We start from the raw sequence: 27,018 nt of genomic DNA, 5'->3' as shown, positions 1-27,018 counted from the left end.
GTCCAGACCAGATACTGCAGACAGGATGACCTCATAGACCATGATGCACTGCTGCAGACTGAATAACACGACAGTAAGGTCGTTAAAGTTAGCCTCAACCCTAAACATCCAGAGCAGTAAATTCCAACTTACACCTTGATGCAGCAGTGATTAATTTAAGAACAGCATATAGATAAAAGTAAACATTGTTCAGGACACATTTCAAACATTGACTTTAAGATTATTTCCATGGAGTTACTTTAATTAAAACCTCAAGTTTTCTACTGATTTTCATTTGTGAAACTTCCTCTAATTGGTAATTTCACCCTGGATGGGCGTAGGTTCAAAAAACAAACTGAAATTTGTGACGCATCTTCACTTCAAGAAGTTGGTGGTGGGTCCTGACTGAGGCTGTTGGAAACCATTGAACTAAGGTATGCATTGCTCTTTTTAAACATTTATTTTTTGGGCTTTACATTCCTTAATTTTAGAGAAAGGACAGTTGATAGAGTTAGAAACCGGGGGGGGAGAGAGAGTGGGGAAAGTTGCCACTGGTCTGTTTCAAACTTGGGCGGCCTGCTCTCGAGGACAAAAGCCTCTGTGCATGTTGCGAGTGCTGGCAGATAGGCTACCACTGGCTCCCGGTGAAGCAAAGAATCGTCTTCAAACTGTACACTTTCAAGGCCATCCACAACCTCGCCCCTCCATGTCTGTCTGACCTCCTTCACATCGCCACTCCAGCCCGCTCCCTCAGATCCTCCTCCTCCATCCACCTCACCGTGCCCTTTGTCCGCCTCAGCACCATGGGGGGCAGAGCTTTCAGCTGCTCTGCTCCCCAGCTCTGGAACTCTCTGCCACCTGACATACGCAACATTGACTCTCTCCCCATCTTCAAATCCAGACTGAAAACCCATCTGTTCAAGATCGCCTACTCACTCTAACATTTTAACTGCACTGTCCTACATTTCATTTCTTTTATTGTATGCTGAATTTATCCATCGTTGTTTTTTAAAATGTTGATTGTTGTACAGCGTCCTTCTGTGTCTTGAAAGGTGCTTATAAATACAATTTATTATTATTATTATTATTACCCGTGCCACTTGCTGCAATGCATTTTGAGGCAGTTTAGTATGACCAGTCTGCTCTCGTTTCTTACTTAAAAATTCTGGCCGGTCTAGTTTACATCCAGGTATTTCTCACATACACAAAATGAAGTCGAGGATTTGAATTCATCTTTCATTGGTGTTGGTATTAAGGCTTAACAAGAATTGGGCTGTAATAAACACTTCCTCCACTAGGGGGCGCTATTTAACAGTTCTAAATGTATTCACAGTTAATGTTACATATCAGAAAATGTCAGTGTTTTTCGACTTCTCCTGGATTTGCAGTCCCAGCTGGGAGAACACAAGACTTCCTTTTCCTCTGTTAGTCAGTGCAACACTGCCACCAGGTGGTGATGAGCGGTATTACACCTGATTCCTGTTTATCATGGTCTGCTTCGAATCAGACCTGATTCATCTTTCATAGATCTTGCTTGCTGAATGCTTCTTATTTGTAAAATATTGCAATTAATCCAATCCTATGTGTGAAACATTTTGAGAAGCTGGAACAACAAAATAGAACATAAGCAGCACTGTTGCACAATTATTATTATTAAGAACAAGTACTATAATTTAATGCTGCTGGAAGTTGCATCATTCAAGTGTCTCCACCCCAAAGTAAAGGCTTGATTAGCAGCCTTAAGTAATTTATTTATTTAATCGTCATTATCTGACCCACTTAACGCTGTCTTTCTGTATTATTTCCTCTTTTTTTTCACTCCAAGGTGGATCTTCGTTTCATTCCTTTGGTGACTTTCACTGACAAACTTTGGTTTTCACGGGAAAAGGGTTGTTGAAGTACTGCTGTGGTTTAAAGTCTTGGAGCCCTCAGGGGTCCCCTAATGACCTGCGGCCCTAAACAGTTGCCCGCCTTGACAAGCAGCGCCTCTGTTTATCATCTCTCTCACATGAGCACATCGCTGATCATTTATGTTTTGTATACTGTAGGCCTCTCTCTCTATTCTTTGCTTATTTCAAATATGTGTCGCACCTCTTTTATTTGTCCTACAAAGGAAACACCTTTGCTTTCTCGAGATGCCTCTCAGGAATTGAGACGTCCTTCAAGATGGCGTTGTGATTGATTTCCCATCACAGGCCGCAGTACAAAGGAGAGAGGAGACATGGAGGCAGGGCATAAATGAATTAGAAAGTCTTAGAGAGTCTGTCATCTTCAGATTACTCTGAAACCTCTCTGTTCTTTTTCTCATCTCCATGGGTTGTTTTAAATGGTTGCAAAGCTGAATGCCCCTGCAGCCAATTAGATCAAAAAAATAAAGTACATTAGCATTATGTTGCTAGGCTAGGTGGCTAGTTTCCACATCCAATTCTTACTGCTTCCAGTTTTCTTACACAAAACAATTTCAGCCTTCCTTCATACTCACACTGGAGATTCAGACTTCTCCACTTCAGCAGCAGCCATCTTGCAGATTATAAAGACCTTTATGATGGGCTGCAGATGTCCTGGCGGTTAGGATGTATGGGGTTGTGGTCCTTCAGGCGGGCGGCCAAGATTCTGGTCCAACCTGCGTCTCTTTTCCCGCATGTCATTCCCCTTCGACATCCACTGTCCTACCAAATAAAGGCAACGATTGAGAAAAATTCAGTCAAATATGAATGAATGAATCTTTATTTTCCTTTCTGGCCTCAACACGTCCCATCTGGGATTATTCAGACGCATTTAAAGAAAACATTTCCTCATGCCTTCACACTGACACAAAACGAAACAGAAATGATTGAAGGGTAAAGTCAACAATTCAACACCAGAAAACCAGTATAAGTCAATAAATACCTCAGACAAAAAGAGAGAGCAAGAGGGTAGTGTTGTAGCCTAGACCACACTAACTGAGACCGAGACATACCCAGGACCAGGAGTGCTCCAAGACAGAGACCAAGACATTTAGGGATCGAGACCGACTCAAGACCAAGACCAAGGCAGGACGAGACTGAGACCAAGACCAAGACCATAAATAGCAATGAAAATCGTCATCTTGTGTGCAACGTTGAACGTGTCACTCTCTTAGACGTAACACCCAGAAGGTTGAGGCGATAAACAGGGGATGAAAATCTAATTATGAATAAATTTCTTCTTTTAGAAAGAGGAGTTTCCTTCTAATCACAATGATGAGGTGGAAAAATAACCGTTCAGTGGTGGTCTTGACCGTCCGCCTAGTCTGAGACCGAGACAAGACCGGTTAAAAATGCTTTTGATTCCAAGACAAGACCTTCAAAGAGTGGTATCGTACCAGTCTTGAGACCAAGACCGATTTCTAGTACTACAGAAGTACAAGAGGGGCGTGAGCGAGAGTCAGAGAGAGATAATAAGAAATGAGCATGCAGGTTAATCTCGTCAATTATTGCAAATATCTTTGAGGGAATAAGAACTTATGTACGCTCTCTCTTTATTTGGAATGAAATACAAAAAGAGCTGGAGCAGGAACTGGTCTCACTGGATGCTTTAAAGAATGAACCTTAGAAGATGAATATGTTGCCATGATCTTGTGTTTCTTAAAATGTTATTACTGCCGACAAAAGAGATAAATAAATGCTCTTCATTCATGTCTGTGTACAGAAACTTCGGGCCACTCCTACACTAGCGAAAATAAAAATGGTGGACCTGTGCAAAAGTTTTGTTCTAGTCTGGGGTTGGAGTCCATGGGTGGAGATACCAGGTGAGGGGAGGGGATTTTTTTATACCAGAATCCCACTGTGACATCACAAGGGGAGCGCATTTGAAACGGAGCATTTGTCTCTGTGTTGTAAGACTTATGCAGACCACAAACAAAGGACTGGATGGGTTTATTTCACATTTTGTGGGTCAGTAGACACTCAGGTTACCCAAAGATATGTTCAAAAACACTGTGAAAGTGGATTTTTCATAATATGTCCCCTTTAATTGAGGACATAAATAAAAATGAAGCTCTTTTGTCAAAATGTTCAAATAGGAGTAAATATGTTACTGACCCAGGATCTGATGTTGAACTGACCGCGAGTAAAAACCTGATCTGATCGGCCTCAAGCCTACTCCATTTGCTGATTGGATCATTCTCTTTTTTCTTTCATCTCCTTCCTGCGTTCTGTCCTCTCTGTCCGTCTCCTTTTGTCTTTGAACGTCTTCAAACCGCCGTCATTCACTCTCTAATGGACTAAATCACTGAACCTCCTCCTCTGACTGCAGCCCACATTTCTGTGTGAGGGAAACTCGCCCTGTTAGGTTGTTGTCAGGATGACTGCGTCCATGTCAGGTAGTGAGGTGACACCATGGCAACCGGAGACTGCGGTACATTTGTGTGTTCATTAGTGTTGTGATGTCAGGGAGCCAGAGAGAGCAGCTCCAGGCGCCAAGCATCTTAACTACACAGAGAGCGAGTTTAGAAAAGTTTAAACCTGAAGTGACGGACAGTTTGCTGACGCTCAGTTTATACGAACTGACTCATCCCTGTGTGTGTGTGTGTGTGTGTGTGTGTGTGTGTGTGTGTGTGTGTGTCTGTGTCTGCAGCCTCAACACCTACACAACTATGTAACCCTCTTTTTTTATTCTCACCACTTTGAGTCTCTCCAAAAGAAATGGGCGGATTAGACCAGAAAATAGAAAAATGATAATCCCTCAATTGAATTTTATCCTCCTTTTCAAATCACCTGATTATGTAACGTGTGTGTGTGTGTGTGTGTGTGTGTGTGTGTGTGTGTGTGTGTGTGTAAACATTGTTCTCTGTTGCTCTGAGGTGCTGGAGACAGATTAGGATTGCGTTAACATAAATAAACCCCCCAAAAATGTTTCGTATTTTCACTCTGCAGACACAAAATCTGCTGTCAGAGAGACGAGGGTGCTGACGTGCGTCTCATCAGCAAATCAAACTTTGAATTAGTCTGATTCCATAAGCCAAGGGGGGCGGTGTGTGTGTGTGTGTGTGTGTGTGTGTGTGTGTGTGTGTGTGTGTGTGTGTGTGTGTGTGTGTGTGTGTGTGTGTGTGTGTGTGTGTGTGTCAGGGGGCTTTATAAAAGGTCTGAAAGGTCGAACCTGAAGTCAGTTTAGGTGTCGGATCATCAGAGGAGTTGCTGTGTGTCGACAACAGAGACAATGTGAGTACCTTTAAACGACGCATGAAGTGTGTTTTTCTTTCTCCATATTTATTCAAAATTTGATCATAATTGTTATAGTTTTTATTCTTGTATATTTTTTCTACTGTGTGATCCTTGTTTTATTTTATTCTGTTGAAGTTATTTCTGTAAAAAAGCAGATTTATCCTCCACGTCTGTACGGACAACATACAGCTTTCAGGCACAAATGATGACAACATTTTCCATTAAGATTTAAAAAAAAAAAATACAAATTTATCAACCCATCTGATGTGTTTTCTACTTTAAAACTAAAGCAATGTCTAATTTAAATTAAATATGAACTGAACCAAATTACAATTTTGGTCCCTCAGATCTAAAAATTGTTTAAGAAATATCAATTCAGGAAGGGAAAATTAGCATCTTTATATTTTTGTATAATTTGCTTTTTGGGGGTGATTAAATGCAGGATGGAGTCAAACAAATTTATGTTATTCTGGGATATTAATGTTGCTGCTTTAGCGTCCTTCTTACTTGATATTTGTTCTGATTTGTTGGTTCTCAGTCATCCAGGTCGGGGTACATTTGAAGCTTGATACAAAGGCATCTGTACTTTGTTGAAGATCTTGAAGACGTTTCACCTCTCCTTCTCCGACAGGCTTCTTCAGCTCTAAACTATCTGGAGCTGAAGAAGCCTTTCAGAGGAGGAGAGGTGAAACGTCTCCAAGAGCTTCAACCAAAGTCCAGTTTCCTTTGGATCAAACTTTGAACTTGTTGGTTCCTTAAAGCAGCCAATGAATCATTCTTCTGTCTCCGTTCATGAGGAGAGATCAGAAGCACAACAGCACTTTATTATGAAGCTCCTTTTCTGTCTCTTACCTTGTTTGAAACATGTCGTTCACACACAGTTAGGGACGGATTTGTTTCCTGACATTGTGCCTCACTCACTCATTTCTACGTCTGAGTCGTGCTTCTTGTTTCTGTTTTTAATTTTTCATAGTTTTTTTCTTCTGCTCTGATCTTTAACCAAGTGTCCATGTTTTTACCGTCTTTGATATCGAGGTCATGTCTACGCTGTTCTCTGACCCTCGACACTTTACAAAATGAGAGTTATTGCTCGATTTGTTTTCCGAGCTTTTAAATAAATGATGATGAATATGTCACATGTTTCTTTGTCAGCCTCTGATTGGCTGCACGTCTGGGGTTAAATTACTGTGAACTCTCGGGTCCAGGTGTGGTAGAGGTCTAAGACGTGCAAAAGAAAGGTCTGTTTGATACGAGTTGATTGAGCTATGATCCAAACCAGCGGTTCTCAATCGACCAATCAAATCGATCAAATCGACCCTTTGCAATTTGCCATTTTTATTAACCATTCTGATGTATATTGCAAGTTTTTTTTAATTGTTTCAGTTTTCAAATGTAGAAATGTCAGAACATCTTAAAATCTTACGACCTAGACTTTTGGTTTCTGAGGATGGTATTAATTGTCTTATTATTTTCTGGTGGATGATTAAACTTCTTCATCTGTAATAAAGTCACAAATATGAAAAGAAAAGGTAAAAAAAAAAAAAAACATATTGTTTAAGTTTCACATGTTTATGACTAAAAGAAACCCTAGAACTGTTCTGTAGTTCTCCCTCTTCTTCATCTGTTTTGAGTTTTAATGCAAGTGCTTTGTGCTGCTGTGTTTCAGAAGATGCAGACGTCTCACAGACCTGTGCAGTGGCTCGCTGTCATGCTTCTTATCGTCTCCACATCCGGACAGTGTGAACAGAACAAGAGGTGAGACGCAGAATCTCAAAGTGCAAACTGTGACGGATGTTTCTTTATCTTTACAACATTTTTCAAAATGCTTGCTCCAACACTTGACCTCGTCCTTCTTTAGTTCTTAAAAACAAGGCCTGTGAAAGGCTGCATTTGATTTATCTACGACTAGACCACTGACTTTGTTGATGTCATTTGCACTGGGACAGAACCAATACGGAAAGATTTAAACTAAATTCCAAAAATTCTTGTGGTTATGAAGCGATGAAGGTTGTGGTATCATGAGGACAAGAATTTAAAACTGCTTTCACCCCCGACTGTGGCGAGCACATTAGTGCAGGATATGCAAAGTCAAAAAGAGAAAGGGAAAACATACTGCTGTTTAGAATATCAGCTTTTCCTCTGACACCAAAAACAAATAACAGCCAAAGAAAATGACTCAGCGTGTAAGCATCTATTGTTAATATTAATTGTTGGAATCAACAGAAACCTGCAGACTGAAAAGTTTAAAAACTGCAGTTCCTGGAGTGGCCAGTAGAGGCTGGCTACAAAAGTGAGCCAATGCCCAAAGACTGCGATGGTACAAAACTTTACTACAGGACTAAATATGATTACATCCTGGCAAAAAAAAACTGTATTAGCTTCTATCTTCTTTCTCTACTCAGGACAACGAGGGCTAATTTTTTGTCTAATTAACCCATTCAAAAATATTTTAAGGCTTTAAGTTTGTCACTGGAATGTGGACGCTGCTCGCTGTCTGCCTGATATCTTTTAAAGCAAATGTTTGGAGGAATAATTTGGCTTGGTTTGCTTGCGGTTTGTTGCACTAACAGGCACAAGCTCGTCTTCATGTCCACCAGCGTTCACTCTGCCTGTTTACTCATTGCACCAGAGCAAAGTCTGCAACAAACCAGAACACTTATCCGTGATAAGAATGCGTTCAACTACTCCAAGCTATTTCTGCTGCTAAGAGAATAAGAAGACTGGTAACTGTGATGCAATCACTTAGAAAAAAACCCAAAGAAAAACAGAGTCCAATATAAGTATGGACGGTTTATTAGATAAAAATGACAAAAGGAAATCTTATGACAACTACAAGATGGTTCAGATGGTCCACAGAAAATATTCAACCTTTCGCTTTGTCTGCCTCCCTCCACCCGACAACAGGTTTAAATGATGACGTAGTTGTTGTTGAATTCTTTCTGTGCTACAGAGCTGTATGTTGTCTTTGAGGAATCTGGAAACATAATACATCCATAGAATTCATTTTCCACGCAGTGTGAACACGGCTAGACATAAATTGCTTGCTGGATATGAGAGGAATAAATTATAAGTTTGTTAAAAAACCAAATTTTAAATGGACTTGAGCTTGTAGTTTTTTTTCTCGTCTTCTGAATACTCAGAGCGCTTTTACACCGCAGGTCACACCTACACATTCACACACTGATGGTAGAGGCTGCTGAGTAAAGTGACCATCAGAAGTTACTAATCCCATTCATACACATTCACACGCCGACGAAGCAGCGGGAGTAACTTTGGGTTAAGTTTCTTGCCCAAGGATACATCGGACATGTCGCTACAGGAGCTGGGGATCGGACCCCCAACCTTCCATTTGAGAGACTACTCACTCTACCAGTGATCCACAGCCTCCCCAAGTTATAGACATGTGTTCAGATCAAGCACATTTACATTACTGAATTTTATGTTAGAGCAAGCTTAGCAAGAAGTCAGATATCATTGTCAGGTGAGAACAGGTATCCGTCCACTCGCCCTGGAAGACTTTGTGAGTTATGTGATTTAGGTGAAGAACAAATCTGATTTTTTTTTTTTGTATTGTCCCTTTTAATGATGAGTTAAGAACTAACAGATCCTCTGCTCGCTCTCTCTCTGCAGTCGTCGAGCTGTAACCGAACACCAGCTGATGCACGACCGCAGCCAAAACATTCAGAGTCTCAAGAGACTCATCTGGCTGTCCAGCGCCATCGAGGGTCTCCACACAGCTCAGACCCGATCGGCCTCTTTCAACCCCTCAAAGTCCCTGAACCTGCCTGTGACTCCTGCTGCCGAGAGCCCCCAACCCAGCCGGGTCCAGAGCCTCCTGAGAGACTTCTTTAACAATCCCTACCTGTCCCAGCTGCCCGACAGAGAGCCCTGACACCACACTGATGCACAAACATGAAGCTACTGTACATGCACATACAAAAATATTTATTGTTTTTTATTTTATCAATAAAACGTAGAAGGCACAACGACAATAACATCCACACTGCCCAGAAATCTGTCCAGCTGCAGACATGTTTAACATCAGGTGACCTGTTTGCTTTTTCTCCTCCTCACTCTCTCACTGCAGCAGATAAAAAAAATGTAGTCCTGAAGGTTTTCAGCATCATGAAGGTGGATTTAAGAGACACAGAAACACTGTTTGTCGAGAGATGGACAATACAAATAAAAAGAACAAACGTTTTAGAGCATGGGGACTCATTTTTTCCAGAAACAGAAATAAGAGACACAGAAATAGAGAAACAGAAACATACTGACATGTTTATTGAAACCTGTGTGTTTATTGTTATTGTGTACTGTCTTTATATTTGGACATGCTGAACTTGATGCTCTGGAAAGTTTGATTTTGAACTGTCATGCCAATAAAGCACTTTGAATTAGGCATTGGTGATGATTGTATACGACCTCTCGCTGATTCATCTTCTCTGTTTGAGTTTTTTTTTTTTTTAAATCAGCCTGATAACTGCAGACAGCGGGATAGCAAGTGTTAGATTCCCACAAGGGGGGGGGGGGGATACACAACATCAACAATAAAATCAGACCCAATTTAAACACAAATACAAATACAGACAGACAAATTATATATGTCACATTTCTTATAAAGGCAAGCGGGGACAAGACAGGCTGTGCATGCAAGTGTTTTATGCCATAATCTCATAACTCTTGTTATATAAAGATTAAAATAGCTTGTTTTCATGCACACACAAAAAGTGCCCGGAAGTCTTTTTCCCTTTTAACTTTAACTAGTTTTTAGTTTAACTTTTGCATTCAAGATTATTATTTTTTTGTTTACTTTTCGTGACTTCATGGGCTCCGTAGTCTTCAGATATTTACTCTTATGAATTAAACATTTCCTAAGCACTGTTAAAACGGTCTTCCATAAAAACACCCCAAAAAACTTTTTTCACTTAAATGTAAAAGAGAAGAAGTCCACAAATGAAAGCATTCACAAATCTACAAGGGAAGAAGGAAGTTCACCTCCCTCTGAGATCAAACGGAGGGCAGAGCGATAACACGCGGAAACGCGACAGCAACGCGAGACTTCCGTGTCAGCTAACGGGAACTAGCTCGCTGTGACAGCCTCAGTGACACCGGTCGAGGTGTTTCCACCTGCAGCGTCGTTCCGGTGTTAAAGTCAGACAGGGTAACTCCGAAACTCAGCGTCCACAGTGGGGTCCTGTCTGTCGACTCGAAGCTCCCTCACCGCCCCTTGGTTCTACCCGCTGATCTCGTCCTTAAATCGGCCAGGTCAGTCTCTGTCACGTCCGTCAGGTCGGCAGCTAGCTAGCTGTCTTTGGGTTAGCATGTCAGGCTAGCTCGGGCATATCCGCAATCTTCACCGGACGTGTCAAAAGTGTGGTCTGATTTAATCAATATCTATAAAAAGCCAAGGCTATTTAAAGCAATGTGTGTATGCAGAGGTGATTTCAAGCCAGCAGCGAGTGATTCACTTTAAAATAATTAAACTGACACGAGTCTTTCGGAGCTGCTCGCGAAGCGGACGTTTCGACCAGCTAATGCTAATGCTAATGCTAATATCAGCAATACTGATGTTCAGCTAGCAGCGTTAGCAAACCCGAGGGAGCTGTTTGTTTGTTTGTTTGTTTGTTGGTTGGCAGCAGCGCATGTGTTGCTGACAGTCACAAGGGACAGGAGAGGATCTTTCACACTGTTCTTTGATCTGTTCATAGTTAACAGCTCATTTAATCCAGTTTGTATCTTCTCTTTTTTATTATATATATATATATATATATATATATATATAATCATTATCATTATAGATATATAATCATTATGATTATTTATATATATATATATATATATATATATATATATATATAATCATTATGAATATATAACAACATCTGTTGAGGTGTCCACTGGTTTGAGGAAGAGAGGGGGGATGTTAGTGCTGCACGATTATTAAACATGCTCTTTGATTTTACAACATCTGTATCACAAGCTGTTTATCAAACATCTTAAACTTTAAACACTTTGAAGAAGGAAGTCAACATGTTATAGAAAAACATAAAATAAAATGTGTGTTTTTTTTTCTGGTAGTGTTTCTGAACTCTTGTGTCCAAAATATAACAACAAACACTTTGAAACATTTACTTTGTGATAAAACCTACAAACAAAATGAGGCCAACGTTGAGGCACAATAATCGTTTAATCTGGATCATCTACTAAACTAAATTATTTACCCCGCTCCAGGCGACGAGGGCAAAACAAAAAAACATCATGATAGGTTTGAGCTGAATGGTGATACACACTTTAAATCTCTATTTAAATCTCCGTAAACAAAGTTATTTCCACATGGGTCAAATGTCACCAAGGTTATAATAGAGTCAGATTTTTTAGGATAGGATAATACTTTATTGATCCCCAGAGGGGAAATTCAGGCGTTACAGCAGCACAGACAAGAAAGCTCAAAAATACACATTAAACAGAATAGATAAGATAAATAAAAATAAAAACAGGGGGTATATACAAGTACAAAATGAATGATGAAGTTAACTTAGAGCATGGGGACTCATTTTTTTATTTCAGTCACTCCTGTGTTGACGATAGTCTGCAATAGAACTGACAATGTTTGATGATGTTCGTTTTCTTGAGCTGCTTCTGAGGCTCTCAAAACTCTTATTGCTGCACAGTCAACATGAACACATTCTTACAGTTTCAGGTTCCAGCCGTTCCCTCGGTTTTGTGGAGCCGTATTTATTTATATGATGTCATCACAGGACAGTAAAGTTATGTGGTCTTCTTTTTCCCAGGTGTTGCCTCCTCCAGCCCCATTGTGGATCTTTAGCCCCTCCGGCAGGACAGTGGCAGAGCCAGAGCCAGACCCATCGGGGACCAGACCAGCAGGCAGCAGGGCTCCATGAGTGCGACGGGGCAGCAGCAAGGGGGGGGCCTGCGTTCTCGCCGAAGCCTTGGCCGGGAGAAGGAACCCGGGCAGGGCATGGGCATGGAGGCGGCCTGCTGGCTGGCCCCCGGAGTGCTGCGCAGGCTTATCGAGCTGCCCTCACCCCCCCTGTCCCGACACCAGCTCAAGAGACTCGAGGAGCACAGGTAACCAGTGACACCTGCTCCACTGACTTAGACAGAATGAGTCAAACTATTCTTGATGTGCAGATATTTAACGTCATCTTGACAGCAAATGAGGAGATTCACTGCATTGAATTACTTCTTTTTATTCAGTTATATTCTCAAACAAACAACGCGTTTCGCCCGCGTGGCTTCATCAAATCTGAAAATCCTGCAGTTTGTCGAGTGTCCACTTGAGGCTGGCTCTAAGACCCCCCCACTGATTCCTGAGGGGGGGGGAAAGGAATTTCTTTTTTTTAATCTCACTTAAACACAAGCCAGATAAAGATGCAAATATAGTATGGGCTCAGCAGATTTATCTCGTTCCCCCTCAGGCTACTTTTTTTCCTGCATCATAACTGCCTTCAATCCTTGTTTTGAGTTGAACTGGAGCAAAGTCAGTGCGGGAGATGGAGCAAAAATCCATTCTTATGCTCCATCCAAACTCCCTCTGCACACATGTCATGTCTTTCCAGAGCGACAGGGCGGACTGGTTCAGCGTCCTGAGGTCTCACTGTGGGCAACACGTAAATCTCTCCTGTCCTCCCCTCACCAGCTTTTGTTGTGTCTCTGCAGGTACAGCAGTGCTGGCCGCTCCCTGCTGGAGCCTCTGATGCAGCGCTACTGGGAGTGGTTGGTGGGACGAGTCCCCTCCTGGATCGCCCCAAACCTCATCACCATCATTGGCCTCGCCACCAATGTCTTCACCACCCTCGTGCTCGTCTACTACTGCCCCACTGCCACCGAACAGGTGAGTCACTATCGTGGCAGCATTTATTAACTACAGTTTTTTTTTAATGCTTTTTTGTATATCTTTCTAAAAGTCTTTAAAGCAACATTATGTAGGAATTTGGTTTGGTGCACTCTAGCGACCCCCAAAGGTCTCCTAGTGTAACTGCAGTGTTGTAAAACACAGTGCTGTTACGCCTTCCCGCCACAGACAGCGTGTATTTGTTGACAAGCAGAGGGATGCCCAAAACAAAGGCACCCTGTCCACTGACAAGGTTCAGTAATATTGCCAGATTTTCTAAAGTCTTCAGCCCGTTGTAGAGACGACTTTTGGTGTAAGATTTGTTTATTTATTTGAATGCAAGCTTGAGGCATAACTTGGGTTAGACGACTTTCTGTTAAAGCTGCTAAACATTAGACAACGATGACACTGATAACAACACAGACTAACGTTACAGCGCAACCTCCTATGAATAATATCTGCAGGGATTTAGCCTCAGCAGAGACAGGCTAACTGGCTAGCAGCGTTAAGTCGCACACACCATTATGATGAAAGCTAGCTGCTCTGAACCTGCAGGTAGCTTAATGTTTTTTTGATGTGATGTGTGTGTTCCTGCAGGCTCCTCTCTGGGCGTACCTGCTCTGTGCCGTGGGTCTGTTTATCTACCAGTCACTGGATGCCATCGACGGGAAGCAGGCCAGACGCACCAACAGCAGCTCTCCACTGGGGGAGCTGTTTGACCACGGCTGTGACTCCCTCTCCACCGGTCAGTTGTTTTCCTCTTTGGTCTGTGTGTCTCTGTGAATCTGAAGCTCCTTTCATCACAGCCCGCGTTCCTCGTGTTTTTCTCTGCAGTGTTTGTGGTGTTGGGAACCAGTATAGCCGTTCAAATGGGAACCAACCCAGACTGGATGTTCTTCTGCTGCTTCGCCGGGATGTTCATGTTCTACTGCGCCCACTGGCAGACATACGTGTCAGGAACTCTGCGCTTCGGCATGTGAGTCAACAACACCACCCCCGCCTTTTTAAGCTAGATATCTTAGGAATACCGATCCAGTTCTTAGCATGTCTGAGTGACGTTCATTATCCGAAACTTCTAAATACATTTTGTCATAATTAGGGCTGTCAAAATAACGCGTTAGTTTGATGAGAAGTGAATTGTTACTTTCACTGTTACAGTCACATTAAAATGTGGACGCTTGAAGGGACAGGCAGCGGAAATTAGCATTAGCTATAAATGCTGTGGAGCAGTGCATTGGTAAAGTGTTGTTCAGTTCTCCATGTATACTGCATCAATATCTGCCAAATAAACCAGAGAAGAGGAGGATAAAACCAGGTGGAAACAGAGTTATGCAGTAAATCTACCTTTAATGTAATCCTTCTCATTTTACTGATATATGCAAATAATTGTTTACAAAGCCTTTAAATAATTAGATTATTTTTTAATTGATTGACAGCACTAGTCATAACATTTTGCCGTATGATTTAACATGAATGTGATCGGTTGAGTGACTCACTCATCAAGATTTCAAACTGAGTGTTGAGTCAACTTTGGAGAGAAGAAGAAATGCCGGCTCACTCGCTCTGAAGACCAGAGATCTTCTTCTGCTGACGAAGATATTGTGGCATTTAAGAACGTGTGCGGGCGCATCTTCTTCTCTCTGATGTTTTCATATTACCCTGCACCTACGTGACGTGCGTATGGCCCGCCCTTCTCTCTGTTGAGTAAACCCTCGCCCCCTCCCCTCCCCTCCCCCCCAGCAGCGGTTAGTTTGACAGAGAGCAGGGGGAAAAGGTGCACCTTTTCTTCTCTGCTCTTGAAATAAAAATGTTAAAAAAGCACAAAGGAGAAGACAAAAACAAGTTCTACGTTCAGATGCAGACGATGTAGTCAGAACTGTAACCCTGGATGTCCCTGTGACGTGTCCTTAAACACACCTGCAGTTATCACTTCCTGCCATAGGTGGCGCCAAAGACAACCAAACAGATTTTAGAAGTTGCTCTTTGATTTTCACTCTATGTGAAATTTATTTATAGTATCCAGTGTAGATTTGTGGGTCTTTGTGTTATGATAGGTTGAATGTTGGCCTCAGTAAATGTGGATGTATTCTGTGTGTAGATTTGACATAACAGAGGTGCAGATCTGTCTAGCAGGATTACAGATGCTCACAGCCTCTGTGGGTCCTTCTCTGTGGAACATGATGGTAAACCTCCTGACTGACGCTGCTGCTGCAGCTGCCTCTGCATGGCTCGCTGCTGCCTCCTTCCACAATGTCTGAGCAATCAATTTCAGTTCAGCCTGTTCTACTTAAAGCTGTGGTCAGTGACATGCAGCTGGTCAGCCAGTCAGAAGCTGCAGCTGGAGGAGATTGATAGTTTGCAAACTGCCTGATCTTTGACAAAACCTTATACCTTTTTTATTTTAGTAAATATTTTCTTTTCTTATCAAAACTCTATTTGATCCTGTTATTGAGGTGTTCAGCATTTTTGCGTCCGTCCCATTGGCTACATTTTTTCAAATTCATAGACTTCATCAACTTCTTTTATAGAGGTTTAGCTTAGCATAAAGAGTGGGTGTGGATGAAAACAGCTAGCCTGGTTAAAAATAAAACCTAAAACACCTCCTATGTTTATTGTTTTACACATAGTGTGTCTTCTTTATTTCGTCCAAACACAAACGGAAATGTCAAAAGGACGACTTGGGGTTTTTATGGGAACTTATGTTCAGGTGATGCACGCTAGCTGCTTGAAGTCGACAACAAAAAGCCTAAACATTTTCTGAAGTCATTAATAAGAACATTTAGTGGCAAGTCCTTGTGTGTAGAAACTCATTCAGCTAATTCCCAGTTAAACCTCCAGCTTTACATTAAATCAGCACGGTGATAAAAACCTGCAGAAGAAGGCGTCAGCGTCCCGTCAGCTCAGAGTCTTGTGGAAGAAGGCAGCAGGATGAGTGTGTGCGCTGGTAGACGTCACTAATCCTCACTTGTCAAATCTCTCTGCTCTCTCCTCCCACTCAGCATTGATGTGACTGAGGTGCAAATCTTCATAATAATCATGTATTTGCTGGCCGCCGTGGGAGGATCAGCTTTTTGGCAGTCACTGGTAATTGTGATTGGTTCTAATTCCTACAGATTGAGCTTGAATGTTTGTGTGGTAATTCTGTAATGATGTTGGTATTTAAAGTGCTGCTCTAACCATCTTGTTGACTGTAATTGTAAAAACTAAAATATAAAGAATTTCATTTTGAACACATTTAGGCTCAGTCACATTTCAACCCTAACCCTTAGCCCCTTAGCCACTTAGCCCCTCATTTTCGAGTTTCACTTCACCCCTTTGAACAGAGCGTCAAGGGCTAGTGGTGAAATCTGAGAGAACCCTTCAAGAGCCTGATACGTCATCAGTAGTCGTAATGCAATGACGTAAAAGGATGCGACAAAGTTGCTGGTCTTTCTTAAAATGCAGAAAAAAACAAACAATTTTCTTAATGCATTTTCTGAAGAAAAGGGTGATAGTACATTGGAACATCATTAAACTAAGATAATGTTAATGTTGTCATAATTTACAGATCTCATAAACGAAGGAAATTCTACAATTTACTTACCGGTAGCAGACACTTTTATCCAAAGCGCCGTACATCAGAGAGTAGGAACAACACAAGCAAGGATCTAGACAAGAGGAGACAATGTGAGTAAGTGCAAACAAACAGCTTTGAGTCTGATTGGACACACAGGTGCTGACAGGAAGTGACCAGAGGTAGAGCACAATATTGACGGCAGTTCTTGAGAGCTCTAATCAGTATAGAAACCATCTTAAAATCTTTATCAGACTCAACCATCATCAGAAATTCTTAAATTTGTGCATCTCTTTTGCCGCTGTTATTTTTGCCGGTGATTCGCAGTGCATTCTGGGAGATGACTCTGTTTGGAGTGTGACTCTGACGGATCTCTTTTTAAAGAGTCAAGTAGCCCTAACACGTCACCCTACCCCTACACGTGAGCGTGCAGAAGTTAGGGGTAGGGCTAAGTGGTGAAATGGGACTGAGCCTCACTGTTTTCTATCATCATTTATGATGCTTTTATTAAGGATGGAAAGCTGAATGTTCTCTGTAAAGTTTCTGTATGATCACATTTTCGGTTGTAAAAATCTGTGTTGTTTTATCTTCTCTTAACTTTTAGCGTCTTAATGTCTGACTTTTTTAGATTCCGATCCTAAACGTCCAGATGAAAATGGTTCCGGCCATCTGCACTTTTTTAGGAGCCATCTTCTCCTGCACCAATTACTTCAGAGTTATTTTCACAGGAGGTGTGGGCAAAAACGGATCCACAATAGCAGTAAGTGACCTCAGCTCGGTTCAGTTTTGATCAACAGTCCCAACTCCAAAATCCTCTCCCTCCACCCTGAACTCAGCTCTGGGCTTTTAAGCACAGAGGCCAGGTGCACCCCACTGAGAAGCTTCACCTGAGCAGAGCTGGAGACAAGAGGAGGGAAACATACAGCCATAACATCAGATACAAATGTAGGGATGTAACAACAACTCGCGGTGTAATCACAACGATTGCAACCAAGAGGCATCACTCGGAAGTGGCTGCAGATAAACCCAACGTCAGAGGACGATTGGATTGCAATTGTTGACCAAATAAACTGCATGGAGAGACTGATTTTCTCCTTAAAGTTACGATCTGACCAATTTATAAAAAACTGGGAAAAACTGAACAGAACTTTTTTTATGTCTGGCCCGTGTAACCGTAAAAAAACACTCAGTTTAAACCAGCAGAGGGCGCTGTGTGCTGTTTGGCTTCTCTTGTTCGGCATCAGTCGACACTTACCTTAGCTTAATCTTGAAGCTATTTAGGTTGTTGTTTTTTCTGCTCTGTGGTCCCTCTGTTACCTTTATCTTCCACCTGTATGTGTTGTATTGCTGTTAAATAGAACAGTTCATTAAATGAAATACATTTTAAAGTAAGCGTGATGCGCTTTAGTAACATTTTGAAACGCTTCAGTCATGACCACCAGCAGATCTGCAGCATGTTTTCCTCTGACGTTTAAACACTGCTGTCTTTGTTCTTGTGTGTCTGTCCTCAGGGAACCAGCGTCCTCTCCCCAGTCTTACATATTGGTTCGGTTATAATTTTGGCGATGATGATTTACAAGAAGTCTGCAGTCCAGCTCTTCGAGAAGCATCCGTGTCTTTATATCCTCGCGTTTGGCTTCGTCTCGGCCAAAATCACCAATAAATTAGTCGTAAGTCAAACTCCTCTTTAAAGTATATTTCACACGTTGTGCAGAGATAAGAACACGGTGAGTATGTGTGAAAGTATTCATCTCTGTGTATTAGCTTTGTACAAATACTGGAATGAGAAGGAGAGGTAAGATCTGGAAAAGGTCAAAGGTCAGATAAGCTCCACCAGAAAGAGAGAAATAAATCTGATTTGTTGCAATCAAAGAAAGTTAGAGGGTCGTGTTTGATGCCGACTGTTTGTGTGTCTTTTGTCCGCAGGTAGCGCATATGACAAAAAGTGAGATGCATCTCCACGATTTAGCCTTCCTGGGACCAGGACTACTGTTCCTGGATCAGTATTTCAATAGTTTTATTGACGAGTACCTGGTGCTATGGATTGCATTGGTAAGATCAAACATCATGTAATGAATGTATTCATGTAGTATCCATGTTTAAAGGTCACATATTCTCCTCCTCTTCATCCAGTTTAAATAAGTATCAGAGCTCCCTAAAACATGTGTGAAGTTTCTTGTTCTTAATCTACTTTGATCCTGTATTTGATCATGTCTATAAACCCCTCTATTTCAGCCCTGCTCAGAACAGGCTGTTTCTGTGTCTGTACCTTTAAATATGTAAATGAGCTGTGTCTGACCACGCCCCCTCTCTGGAAGGGCTTGGGTCAGCTCGGGCTTTCTCGCTCCATGTCCTATTGTTTACGGTGAGAAGGTAGACTCAGAGGGCAGAACAAACACCTAGCTGTGGGAGTGTCACCCACCTGGGGGAGGGGCTACTGCCCTTTGTGATGTCATGAAGGGAAGATCTCCAAACGGCCTGTTTGAGCACACATTTTCTGAAAAGTGTAGCAGGCAAAAGACGGAGAGGATGGACTTTTCTCATCATTCTCAGACTAGAGACACATGTTAGAGAAGAGTGTATTTTGAATATGTGACCTTTTAAAAAAAATAATAATAATAATTGTTTTTGAAACATGCAATTGACTTTTATCTCTTAATTGTTCTCACAATTCTGTCCTGTAGGTTTTTACACACGATCATTTATTCAGCAGGCAAAAGACGAGAATGGACTTTTCTCATGATTGGGGGGTTTGTAGACAGACTAGAGACAAATATTAGAGTTAGAGAAACATGGAGAAGAGTATTTTGAATATGTTGATATTAGGTCAGTTGTGGATGACAGTTTGTGTAGAAGCACTTCATTTGAAAACATCCACCATCAGCCAGCTCTTGAATATATTATGCATGAAAAAACAAACTTCCTTTTAACGGAGAGTCCTCGAACACAACCAGATGAGATGTTCAAGTTTACACTCAGAATGATTGTAGGTTTTATTATTTCCTTCATGTCAAGAGTAAGTCTGAAGGACTCTTTGAGTACTGAGATAACGATATGTGATCTGTAAATAGACGAGAATAAAATGCAGTGTGTAAATTCTGCCACGAGGGGGCTCTTGATCAAAATGATAACAAAAGATGACGCTGAGCAGACGTTGCTTCTTTACCCTGTTTTCTTATTTACTGCGTTAAATTCAGACTTTAGTGATGTGTTGAATGTGAACGCTCATAATGTGAGGACGATGAAGTTGCTGGTGTAGCGCTCTCATTCTCCTGCCTGTAAAGAGTGACTCACTCTTTCTCTCTCTCTCTCTCTCTCTCTCTCTCTCTCTCCGCAGATCATTTCCTTTTTCGACTTGGTGCGTTACTGTGTCAGTGTTTGCAACCAGATTGCCTGCCATCTTCACATTTTCGTTTTCAAAATCAAGCCTTGTTCGGTGCTCAGCTCCGCTCCTCACTGAGGACTCGCCCGGCGGCGGCGGCGGCAACGGCCATTACTGACTCTGTCCCTCCTCCCTGTTAGCCGCACTCATCTTCTCCTCCCGCTGTTTTCCACGTAGAGACGCAGAGGACGGCGACGACGACGTGGTGTAAAAGTATGTGCTTCTGCCAACTGAATGTGAGGACAAATAATATATACTAAGATACTGGAGTATTACTGTCATTGTTTTCCTTTTTCTTCATCTTCTGCCCGTTAATAAGAATCTTCTGACAGACTGACGGTGACGCACAGAGCGGATGTTTTCAGGAGAGTACGGGTGCTACTCAGTCTGTTCACAGAGGAGTTTTAACTGTCGCAAAGAACATGTATAGGAAACCAATCAAACTCTTTGCTTACATGATTATAATTTTTGTAACATTTGCATAACTTTACCTTTTTGCTATTGTAAATACCAAAACTGTCACTGTGTGTGTGTGTGTGTGTGTGTGTGTGAGTGAGTGTGAGTGTGTGTGTGTGTGTGCGCTTAAAGTTACAAATCCTGCTCGGACACATTTATAAATCTTTTCCTTCATGTTTTTGATTTTTTTTTTTTTTTTAAACGACTCGCACATTTCACTCACTTGTCAGCAGCTTGTGTTTTAGGAGGAAACATGATGTAAACGTTATTTCTTTACATATCTGAATGTTCTCATCGTAAGGAAAAAAGAAAAAGCTGCAGATGTTTTCTCTGCCTGTTACGTCATTGAGAGTTCTTTTAGGGTTCCTCCAATCTGTTGGGATTGTGTGTATTTATTGTCATATGTGAGTCACATTATGAATTGAGTTTGGTAGGTCGACGCTCAAAGGAGGGTTTATTGCCTTGACACTTTATTTTATGTAAATGAGACGCGACGCGCCCAAAAAAGGAAAAACATTCTCGCGTTACAAAGTTATGGAAACTCAAAGGTCCGATACGTCTGCTACGGATCAAACGTTCAGAAGTGAGAGCCTTTCTCACATTTTACAGTTACTGAGGAAAAGATTGTTTTAAAGTGGAGCAGCTGTGAGTTAGTTAAACTCTCCGTCTGATGTTTTAGTTTCACTTCCTGCTCTCTTTTACTTTACGTCCCTCGTCTTCTCATCGTGTTGTTTTTATTATTTAGTGTCAATAAATCCCATGAAAATAGAAAGTAGAGCGCTGCAGGAAGAAGAGCAAAGACCCAGAGCTCACATGAACTGATCAGATTCTTCTGATTGGATCGAGTCTTAAAACCAGGATGTTCAAAAGAAGAAAAAGATTAGAAAACTGGATAAGTTCAGGTAATTTAATTTTTTTTCTTCTTGATAACACCTCCAGTTTGTGATAAAACGTTGTAGTATGATCTTGATAACTTTGACCCCCCCCCCCCCTCAAAGACTCTGAATGATCCTGAGAGGACTGGATCCAGTCTGGATGACAAAAACAAAACTGAGAATTAAATAAAAAATTGTCAAATGGTCAAACAAAACAAAAAAAACTTTTCTGCAGTGATGTTGATAGTTTAGAAGTTTTTTCCTTGTTTAAGTTGACGTCACATTGGAGGGGGGGAGGATAAAACATTTTACTAAGGGGTGCCTGTTGTCTAGTGGTTGGTGTGTCGACCCATGTGCAGGGGCTGTAGTCCTCAGGCGAGCAGCTGCATGTTGTTCGCGACTCTCTCCCTCTGATGTCTGTCTCCTGTCTCAGCACAAAAAGCCCCAAAATACACTTTAAAAAAACATTCTACTAAATAGTGTTCATTTAAAAACATAAAATTTCATTTAAAGCAGCACTGACACCTTCTCAGTTAGTGTGGATTTTGCGCCCTCTGTGGACAAAGTGCAGTATTTCGTTCTATTTATTGTAGAGCATTAGACAATCATTAAAAGTCTGTATCGAGATCAGGTGGATCCTGTCCTGGTTTTCTTTGATAAAACTGGACAAAAGTGATCTGGATTACCTGATCCTGATCAGTCAAACAATTTGATTTCCAAACCCGGGTCCTTCTCATCCTGATGAAACCTTTTGAACCTTTTGGCCCTGGAGAAAGTGTTAAGTAAATGTTTTTCTTCTTCTTTGGGTAACCTGAACATGACTGAAATGCGAGCTGTGATTAACACAAGCGTCTGAGAATTTAATTTATCTTTTCAACAATATAAGATACGTCGAGGCAGGCGTGAAGAAGAAGCAACTAAACGATCGTCACGCTGAACAAAACGAAAAATTTGGATGGGGACAATGTTGAATTTCGACCGACTGCGTTGTAGTTTTCTTATCGTTTTACTTCCAGGGATCACGATTCTTTAAAATTAGTAGGAGCGATTATATAAGTATGGTTCTGAACAAAACATTTGAGTATCACAAAGATCAGGTTTCATTCTGAACAGGATGGAGAAGTACAGTTGTTTGTGTTTTCATGGGATTTATTGACATTTAAAACCTTAAAAACAAACGTGTAACTGTCGTCTGTTTAAACATCTCAAGCCTTCCTCCTGAACAAACTCACTTCATAAAAGTTGATGTTAGGGTGCCGGTAACCTAGTGGTTAGTGCGCGCACCCCACGTACGGAGGCTGTAGTCCTCCAAGCGGGTGGCCCAGGTTCAAATCCGACCTGTGGCTCCTTTCCCCTCGCTCTCTCTCCCTGATTTCCCGCTCTTATTTACGCTTCTATCTCTGAAAAGACAAAAAAGTCATCTTTAAAAAAGCTAATGTTTAATCTGCTTGACATTGTGTTTCCTCTCAAACACACCTGCTGATGGAGAACAGGTGCACATAGACTGAATGTGTAGGAGATGAGGTCACCGTGATGACATCACAGTTTCTGAGGGGCGGTTGCTGACGGAACATAAAAACATGTTAGTTTGGCGTCGCTGCTTTTCTGATACAGTCGCACGCCTCCAACAGAGCGCGTGCTTAATGTTGCTGCTGCTGCTGGAGAGACTCCGCAGCGAGGGGGGCGGTTGCTAAGAAGAACATAATGCTCGTTCTTAACGACAGAGTTAAGGTTTTTGTTTTCGCATATTGTGCCTGTTTGATGAGTTTATGTTTTGTCACGTGCACACCGGGTACTGAGCAGCTAGAGTTTGTGTGAAAATATTGGAGAAAAAAAACAAAAAAAACTCAACGCCGAGAGCAGACTGATGTGAGACTGACCAGATGTGTTCCGGTGCAGGCTGCTTTTTTCATAAACCGCAGTGATCTGAAAGCAGCTGTTCCCATCTACATACCCCCCCGCCCAGTGTTAAAGGGTCGTTTCCACAATTCACACAAACATCGTCCTCAAATGCCTTGGGGTTGAATTATTATAACGTATTAGAAAATAATCAAGAATGTTACACAGTATATAAAATAAAGATGTAATAACCTGAGAAGAAAAAGTTGTATTTCATGTAACTGTTATAGAGTTTAAAAAGTCATATCCCATATTAAGTTTGATTTCACAATAAAACGCTGACAGAAGGTAACATGAACTGGCCGTCGATATTTTAAAAGATGTAATATATTGATCATTAAAGTGATACTTTGTGGTGAAAAAAACAGACGTGATAGTTTGACTAAAGCGTTTAAATTATTCAGACTTTATTAGTTTAAATTTATTACAAGAAAACATTTGAAATGTCTAGAGGGAAAGTTTAATATATTTTAAAATATAATTAGAAAAAAGTTTGATTACAAACCCAACGGTGAATAAATGATCGTGTGTAAAAACCTACAGGACAGAATTGTGAGAACAATTAAGAGATAAAAGTCAATTGCATGTTTCAAAAACAATTTTTTTTTTTTTTTTTTTAAAGGTCACATATTCAAAATACACTCTTCTCTAACTCTAACATGTGTCTCTAGTCTGAGAATGATGAGAAAAGTCCATCCTCTCCGTCTTTTGCCTGCTACACTTTTCAGAAAATGTGTGCTCAAACAGGCCGTTTGGAGATTTTCCCTTCATGACATCACAAAGGGCAGTAGCCCCTCCCCCAGGTGGGTGACACGCCCACAGCTAGGTGTTTGTTCTGCCCTCTGAGTCTGCCTTCTGACCGTAAACAATAGGGCATGGAGCAAGAAAGCCCGAGTACCAAGCCCTTCCAGAGAGGGGGCGTGGTCAGACACAGCTCATTTACATATTTAAAGGTACAGACACAGAAACAGCCTGTTCTGAGCAGGGCTGAAATAGAGGGGTTTATAGGCATGATCAAATACAGGATCAGAGTGGATTTAGAACAAGAAACTTCATAGACATGTTTTGGGAGTGCTGAGACTTATTTACACTGGTTGAAGAGGAGGAGAATATGTGACCTTTAATAATAAAAATACTGGGATTGAAAGATGAGGAAAAGCTGATCTGTTAAGTGGATCGAGTTTTAACCTTTTGTGAGCTTTTATAAGCCAGAACAAAGCGGGGGATTTTCAGGATTTTGTGGCAATAAATAATCAATAAAATGTAAAACTATCTGAACGATTTAATCCGCCTTTGTTTTAGTTTAGAAGAAAAAACAAAAAAACTCCTTGAGAATCATGTGAACGGAGCGTTTAAAGGATCTCAGTGTTTATGTCCCTAAAGGTCCGATTTGTGTTAATGGATGACTTTGGCGTTCATGATGTGGTACAAAATATCTACAGTTATTCCTATGTCACATTTCATTATTTATCTTTTTTTTAACTCAGTAAAAGTATGTCTGTTCACTTTTGTTGTTTATTTGGAGGTGAAGCCCTAACCTGCATGTGTACCATGCTGCTGTACAGTTTGTATTAAAGCAGGAGATTTCTTATGTTTAACCCTCAACTCGACAACTTCTCAAAGAAAAAAAAGAAAAAACTGTGATACAACTTTAACGGCTCATTAGTTACTGATCGTACTCGCGTTCTTAGTAAAAGTTTGCCTTAAAATCGATTAGCTTAGTTTTTGTTTTGTACAGAGAAGAGCATGTTGTCATTGTGTGTGTCTCTGCCGTCTTTGTGTAAAAGTTTGTCTTCTGTTGGCCAGACTGCCCAGCTCAGGTATATCACCAGTGTGCAGGACAGACAAGTGTGTAAGAAGAGGACATTAACGAGATCACCTGAAAATCTCTCCTTCACCTTCAAATGCAAATAAATTTCATACTACCACCTGGAACAAGGCTCTGCTTGTGTTTTTAATGGGAACTGTCAGCCAGAGGGATTCATTTCCTCGTCAATGAAAAAGTGGTAAACTGAGTGGTAAACTGTATAGCTTTTTCTAGTCTTCTGCCTACTCAAAGCGCTTTTACACCGCAGGTAACACCCATTGATTCATCGACCAAACATTGTGAGAAATTCTATTTATTTGATGGACTGCTCCTTGAGATGAACCATCTCGTTTTCGAGGGGGTCCAACACAAAAACAAAAACACAACAGTACAGTGTGATACAGACAGTCAAGCACAAAATACACACATAAACATAAAGGCTCTCAAACACCCATCCGCCCACGTATCCCTCCCGCAAAGCCACAGCACCCACACAAAGTCATCAGAGGTAGACGCACATAGTGACATATGCAATCAAGATATTAGAGGGGTAAGAAGACATTACCATTAGAAGCAGCAACATGGTTTTGTGAGAAAAGGTAGCAGTGATTTCTTAAAAATGTGTAGTGAATTTATTGTTCTGATGTTTATAGGTAGATTGTTCCAGTCAGAGGGAGGGAACATTGTAAATATACAAACGTACTAATACAAACATAAAATCTTGAGATGAATAAAGATAAAGATAAACTTTATTGATCCCCCGTGGGGGAAATTTGTGCATTACAGCAGCTCCAGAAAACAGGGGATGGGAATATAATTATTAAAAATAAAAATAGAAGTTAAAATCAAATCAAACATATTTACATGAATTAAATAAAAAAATACAATAATGGAAAATTACACAGTATAGGAATAGACAGAATAGGAGCAGAAAGAAGAATAATCTTATATAATCTGCCCCTCTTTCACAAGGCATTTAATGTATAAAAACGTAAATAGGCTTAAATTCGGTTTAAGACATGTTCACCCTTGTTGCAGCTGGAGGTCACTTGCAGTTCCCGTTGAGGTCAAACTTAGCCCTCTTCCGCCGCGCTGTCCTGCGAGGCAACACTCAGGGGAAAATCGCCCCCACTATCTTTGTTTTGTTGTTGTCTTGCGCATGCGCGTTTCCCCTTTGACGGAACCACGGAACCACCCCAGCTGCTCCGCGAAGCCAACTTTGAAACTTCGCTTTTAAATGGAAGTGCGGCAAACAACGACAGCAGCTTCCAGCAGCAGGACACCGAGGACAGTCGACATTTGAAGGGGCTGTTGATCACCACAGGTCGACGGGCAGGTTTTTAATCTGACTGAAGATTGGAGGACGAGTGTAACGTGAGTTTCATTAAGGTAAATTTAAAAAGGGATTCACGTGACGTCTCTTCCTCAGACCAGCAGTTGTTTTTAATCTGACTGAACAGATTCATACAAATGTTTAGATATTTATTAACATTGCTCGTTAAAAGTAACAATGTTTAGCAACCTGAGCTAGCTAACTGCTAGCTAAAAATCTTTATTATTTGTTTGTTTAATAAACATTTCAGTTCACATTATTCAACCACGTTGGTGAATGTTAGTTCATGTTGATGTTTGCTGGTTTATTCAGCTCGTTTTAAAACCATCTGTTGGCTCTACTGGACTTTAGTTTCTAATCATCTAAGAATAAAAGCAACGCGGCTAAATTTACACATTTTCGTTATTGTGTCTGTTTCACTTCCTCTCTGAGATCATGAGGACTGAATCTGATCTGCTCTACTCTCTCTAATCTTTTTACAACTCACTGTTTTGTTCCCGAGAGGAGAATCTTTCTATGTTCCGCTCAGATTTGTTGTTTCTCAGATTGTCGAATAAACTACGGAAGAGGATTCGTGCCAGGCAAGAGAAATTAAATAAATAAGTTAATAATGAGAGGAGGAAGAATCTTTTCATTATGCAGCTTGAGAAGAAAATCAAAAGAAATATCGAGGAAAAATTCAAATTTGTCTGGAAG

General features: G+C 41.1%; 3 protein-coding genes across 7 annotated transcripts in view; all 3 read left to right on the top strand.

Annotated features, from left to right (window-relative positions):
• Window positions 1-5,078: 5,078 nt before the first annotated feature.
• Window positions 5,079-9,305, top strand: pth4 (parathyroid hormone 4). Its single transcript, XM_061041871.1, has 3 exons — window positions 5,079-5,159; window positions 6,829-6,917; window positions 8,793-9,305. Exons 2-3 carry the CDS (start codon window positions 6,832-6,834, stop codon window positions 9,052-9,054), a joined length of 348 nt encoding a protein of 115 aa, XP_060897854.1. The 5' UTR covers window positions 5,079-5,159; window positions 6,829-6,831; the 3' UTR covers window positions 9,055-9,305.
• A 918-nt stretch (window positions 9,306-10,223) lies between these two features.
• Window positions 10,224-25,120, top strand: cept1b (choline/ethanolamine phosphotransferase 1b). Of its 2 annotated transcripts, none has more exons than XM_061041255.1 (10): window positions 10,224-10,427; window positions 11,954-12,251; window positions 12,843-13,017; window positions 13,615-13,762; window positions 13,852-13,993; window positions 15,116-15,200; window positions 17,199-17,330; window positions 18,082-18,240; window positions 18,497-18,622; window positions 19,908-25,120. In XM_061041255.1, exons 2-10 carry the CDS (start codon window positions 12,061-12,063, stop codon window positions 20,028-20,030), a joined length of 1,281 nt encoding a protein of 426 aa, XP_060897238.1. In that variant the 5' UTR covers window positions 10,224-10,427; window positions 11,954-12,060; the 3' UTR covers window positions 20,031-25,120. The 2 variants fall into 2 exon arrangements, with proteins under 2 accessions (XP_060897238.1, XP_060897237.1); XM_061041254.1 differs by lacking the exon at window positions 15,116-15,200 and adding an exon at window positions 16,017-16,101 and having other exon boundaries at window positions 10,225-10,427.
• Window positions 25,121-26,151: 1,031 nt separating this feature from the next.
• Window positions 26,152-27,018, top strand: part of dram2b (DNA-damage regulated autophagy modulator 2b) — a 7,019-nt gene continuing 6,152 nt past the window's right edge. For 2 of the 4 annotated variants that reach the window (XM_061041269.1, XM_061041267.1), the window contains exon 1: window positions 26,152-26,363. The gene's annotated coding sequence lies outside the window, so the exon portion shown is untranslated. Of the gene's footprint in view, window positions 26,379-27,018 lie in introns of all 4 variants that reach the window. The other 2 variants (XM_061041268.1, XM_061041266.1) reach the window with 1 other exon arrangement.

The sequence above is a fragment of the Labrus mixtus genome, chromosome 7, assembly GCF_963584025.1.
Source record: "Labrus mixtus chromosome 7, fLabMix1.1, whole genome shotgun sequence".
NCBI classification, from domain to species: Eukaryota; Metazoa; Chordata; class Actinopteri; order Labriformes; family Labridae; genus Labrus; species Labrus mixtus.
The sequence above is the reverse complement of the archived record's forward strand: the minus strand, read 5'-3'. Positions and strand labels throughout refer to the sequence as shown.

Excerpts from the sequence above, each read along its gene's own strand:
- pth4 (XM_061041871.1), top strand. The coding sequence starts at position 6,832 with ATGCAGACGTCTCACAGACCTGTGCAGTGGCTCGCTGTCATGCTTCTT. Across the intron at positions 6,918-8,792 it reads CAGTGTGAACAGAACAAGAG|TCGTCGAGCTGTAACCGAAC; the intron begins GTGAGACGCAGA and ends CTCTCTCTGCAG.
- cept1b (XM_061041255.1), top strand. The coding sequence starts at position 12,061 with ATGAGTGCGACGGGGCAGCAGCAAGGGGGGGGCCTGCGTTCTCGCCGA. Across the intron at positions 12,252-12,842 it reads AAGAGACTCGAGGAGCACAG|GTACAGCAGTGCTGGCCGCT; the intron begins GTAACCAGTGAC and ends GTGTCTCTGCAG. Across the intron at positions 13,763-13,851 it reads CTGTGACTCCCTCTCCACCG|TGTTTGTGGTGTTGGGAACC; the intron begins GTCAGTTGTTTT and ends TTTTCTCTGCAG.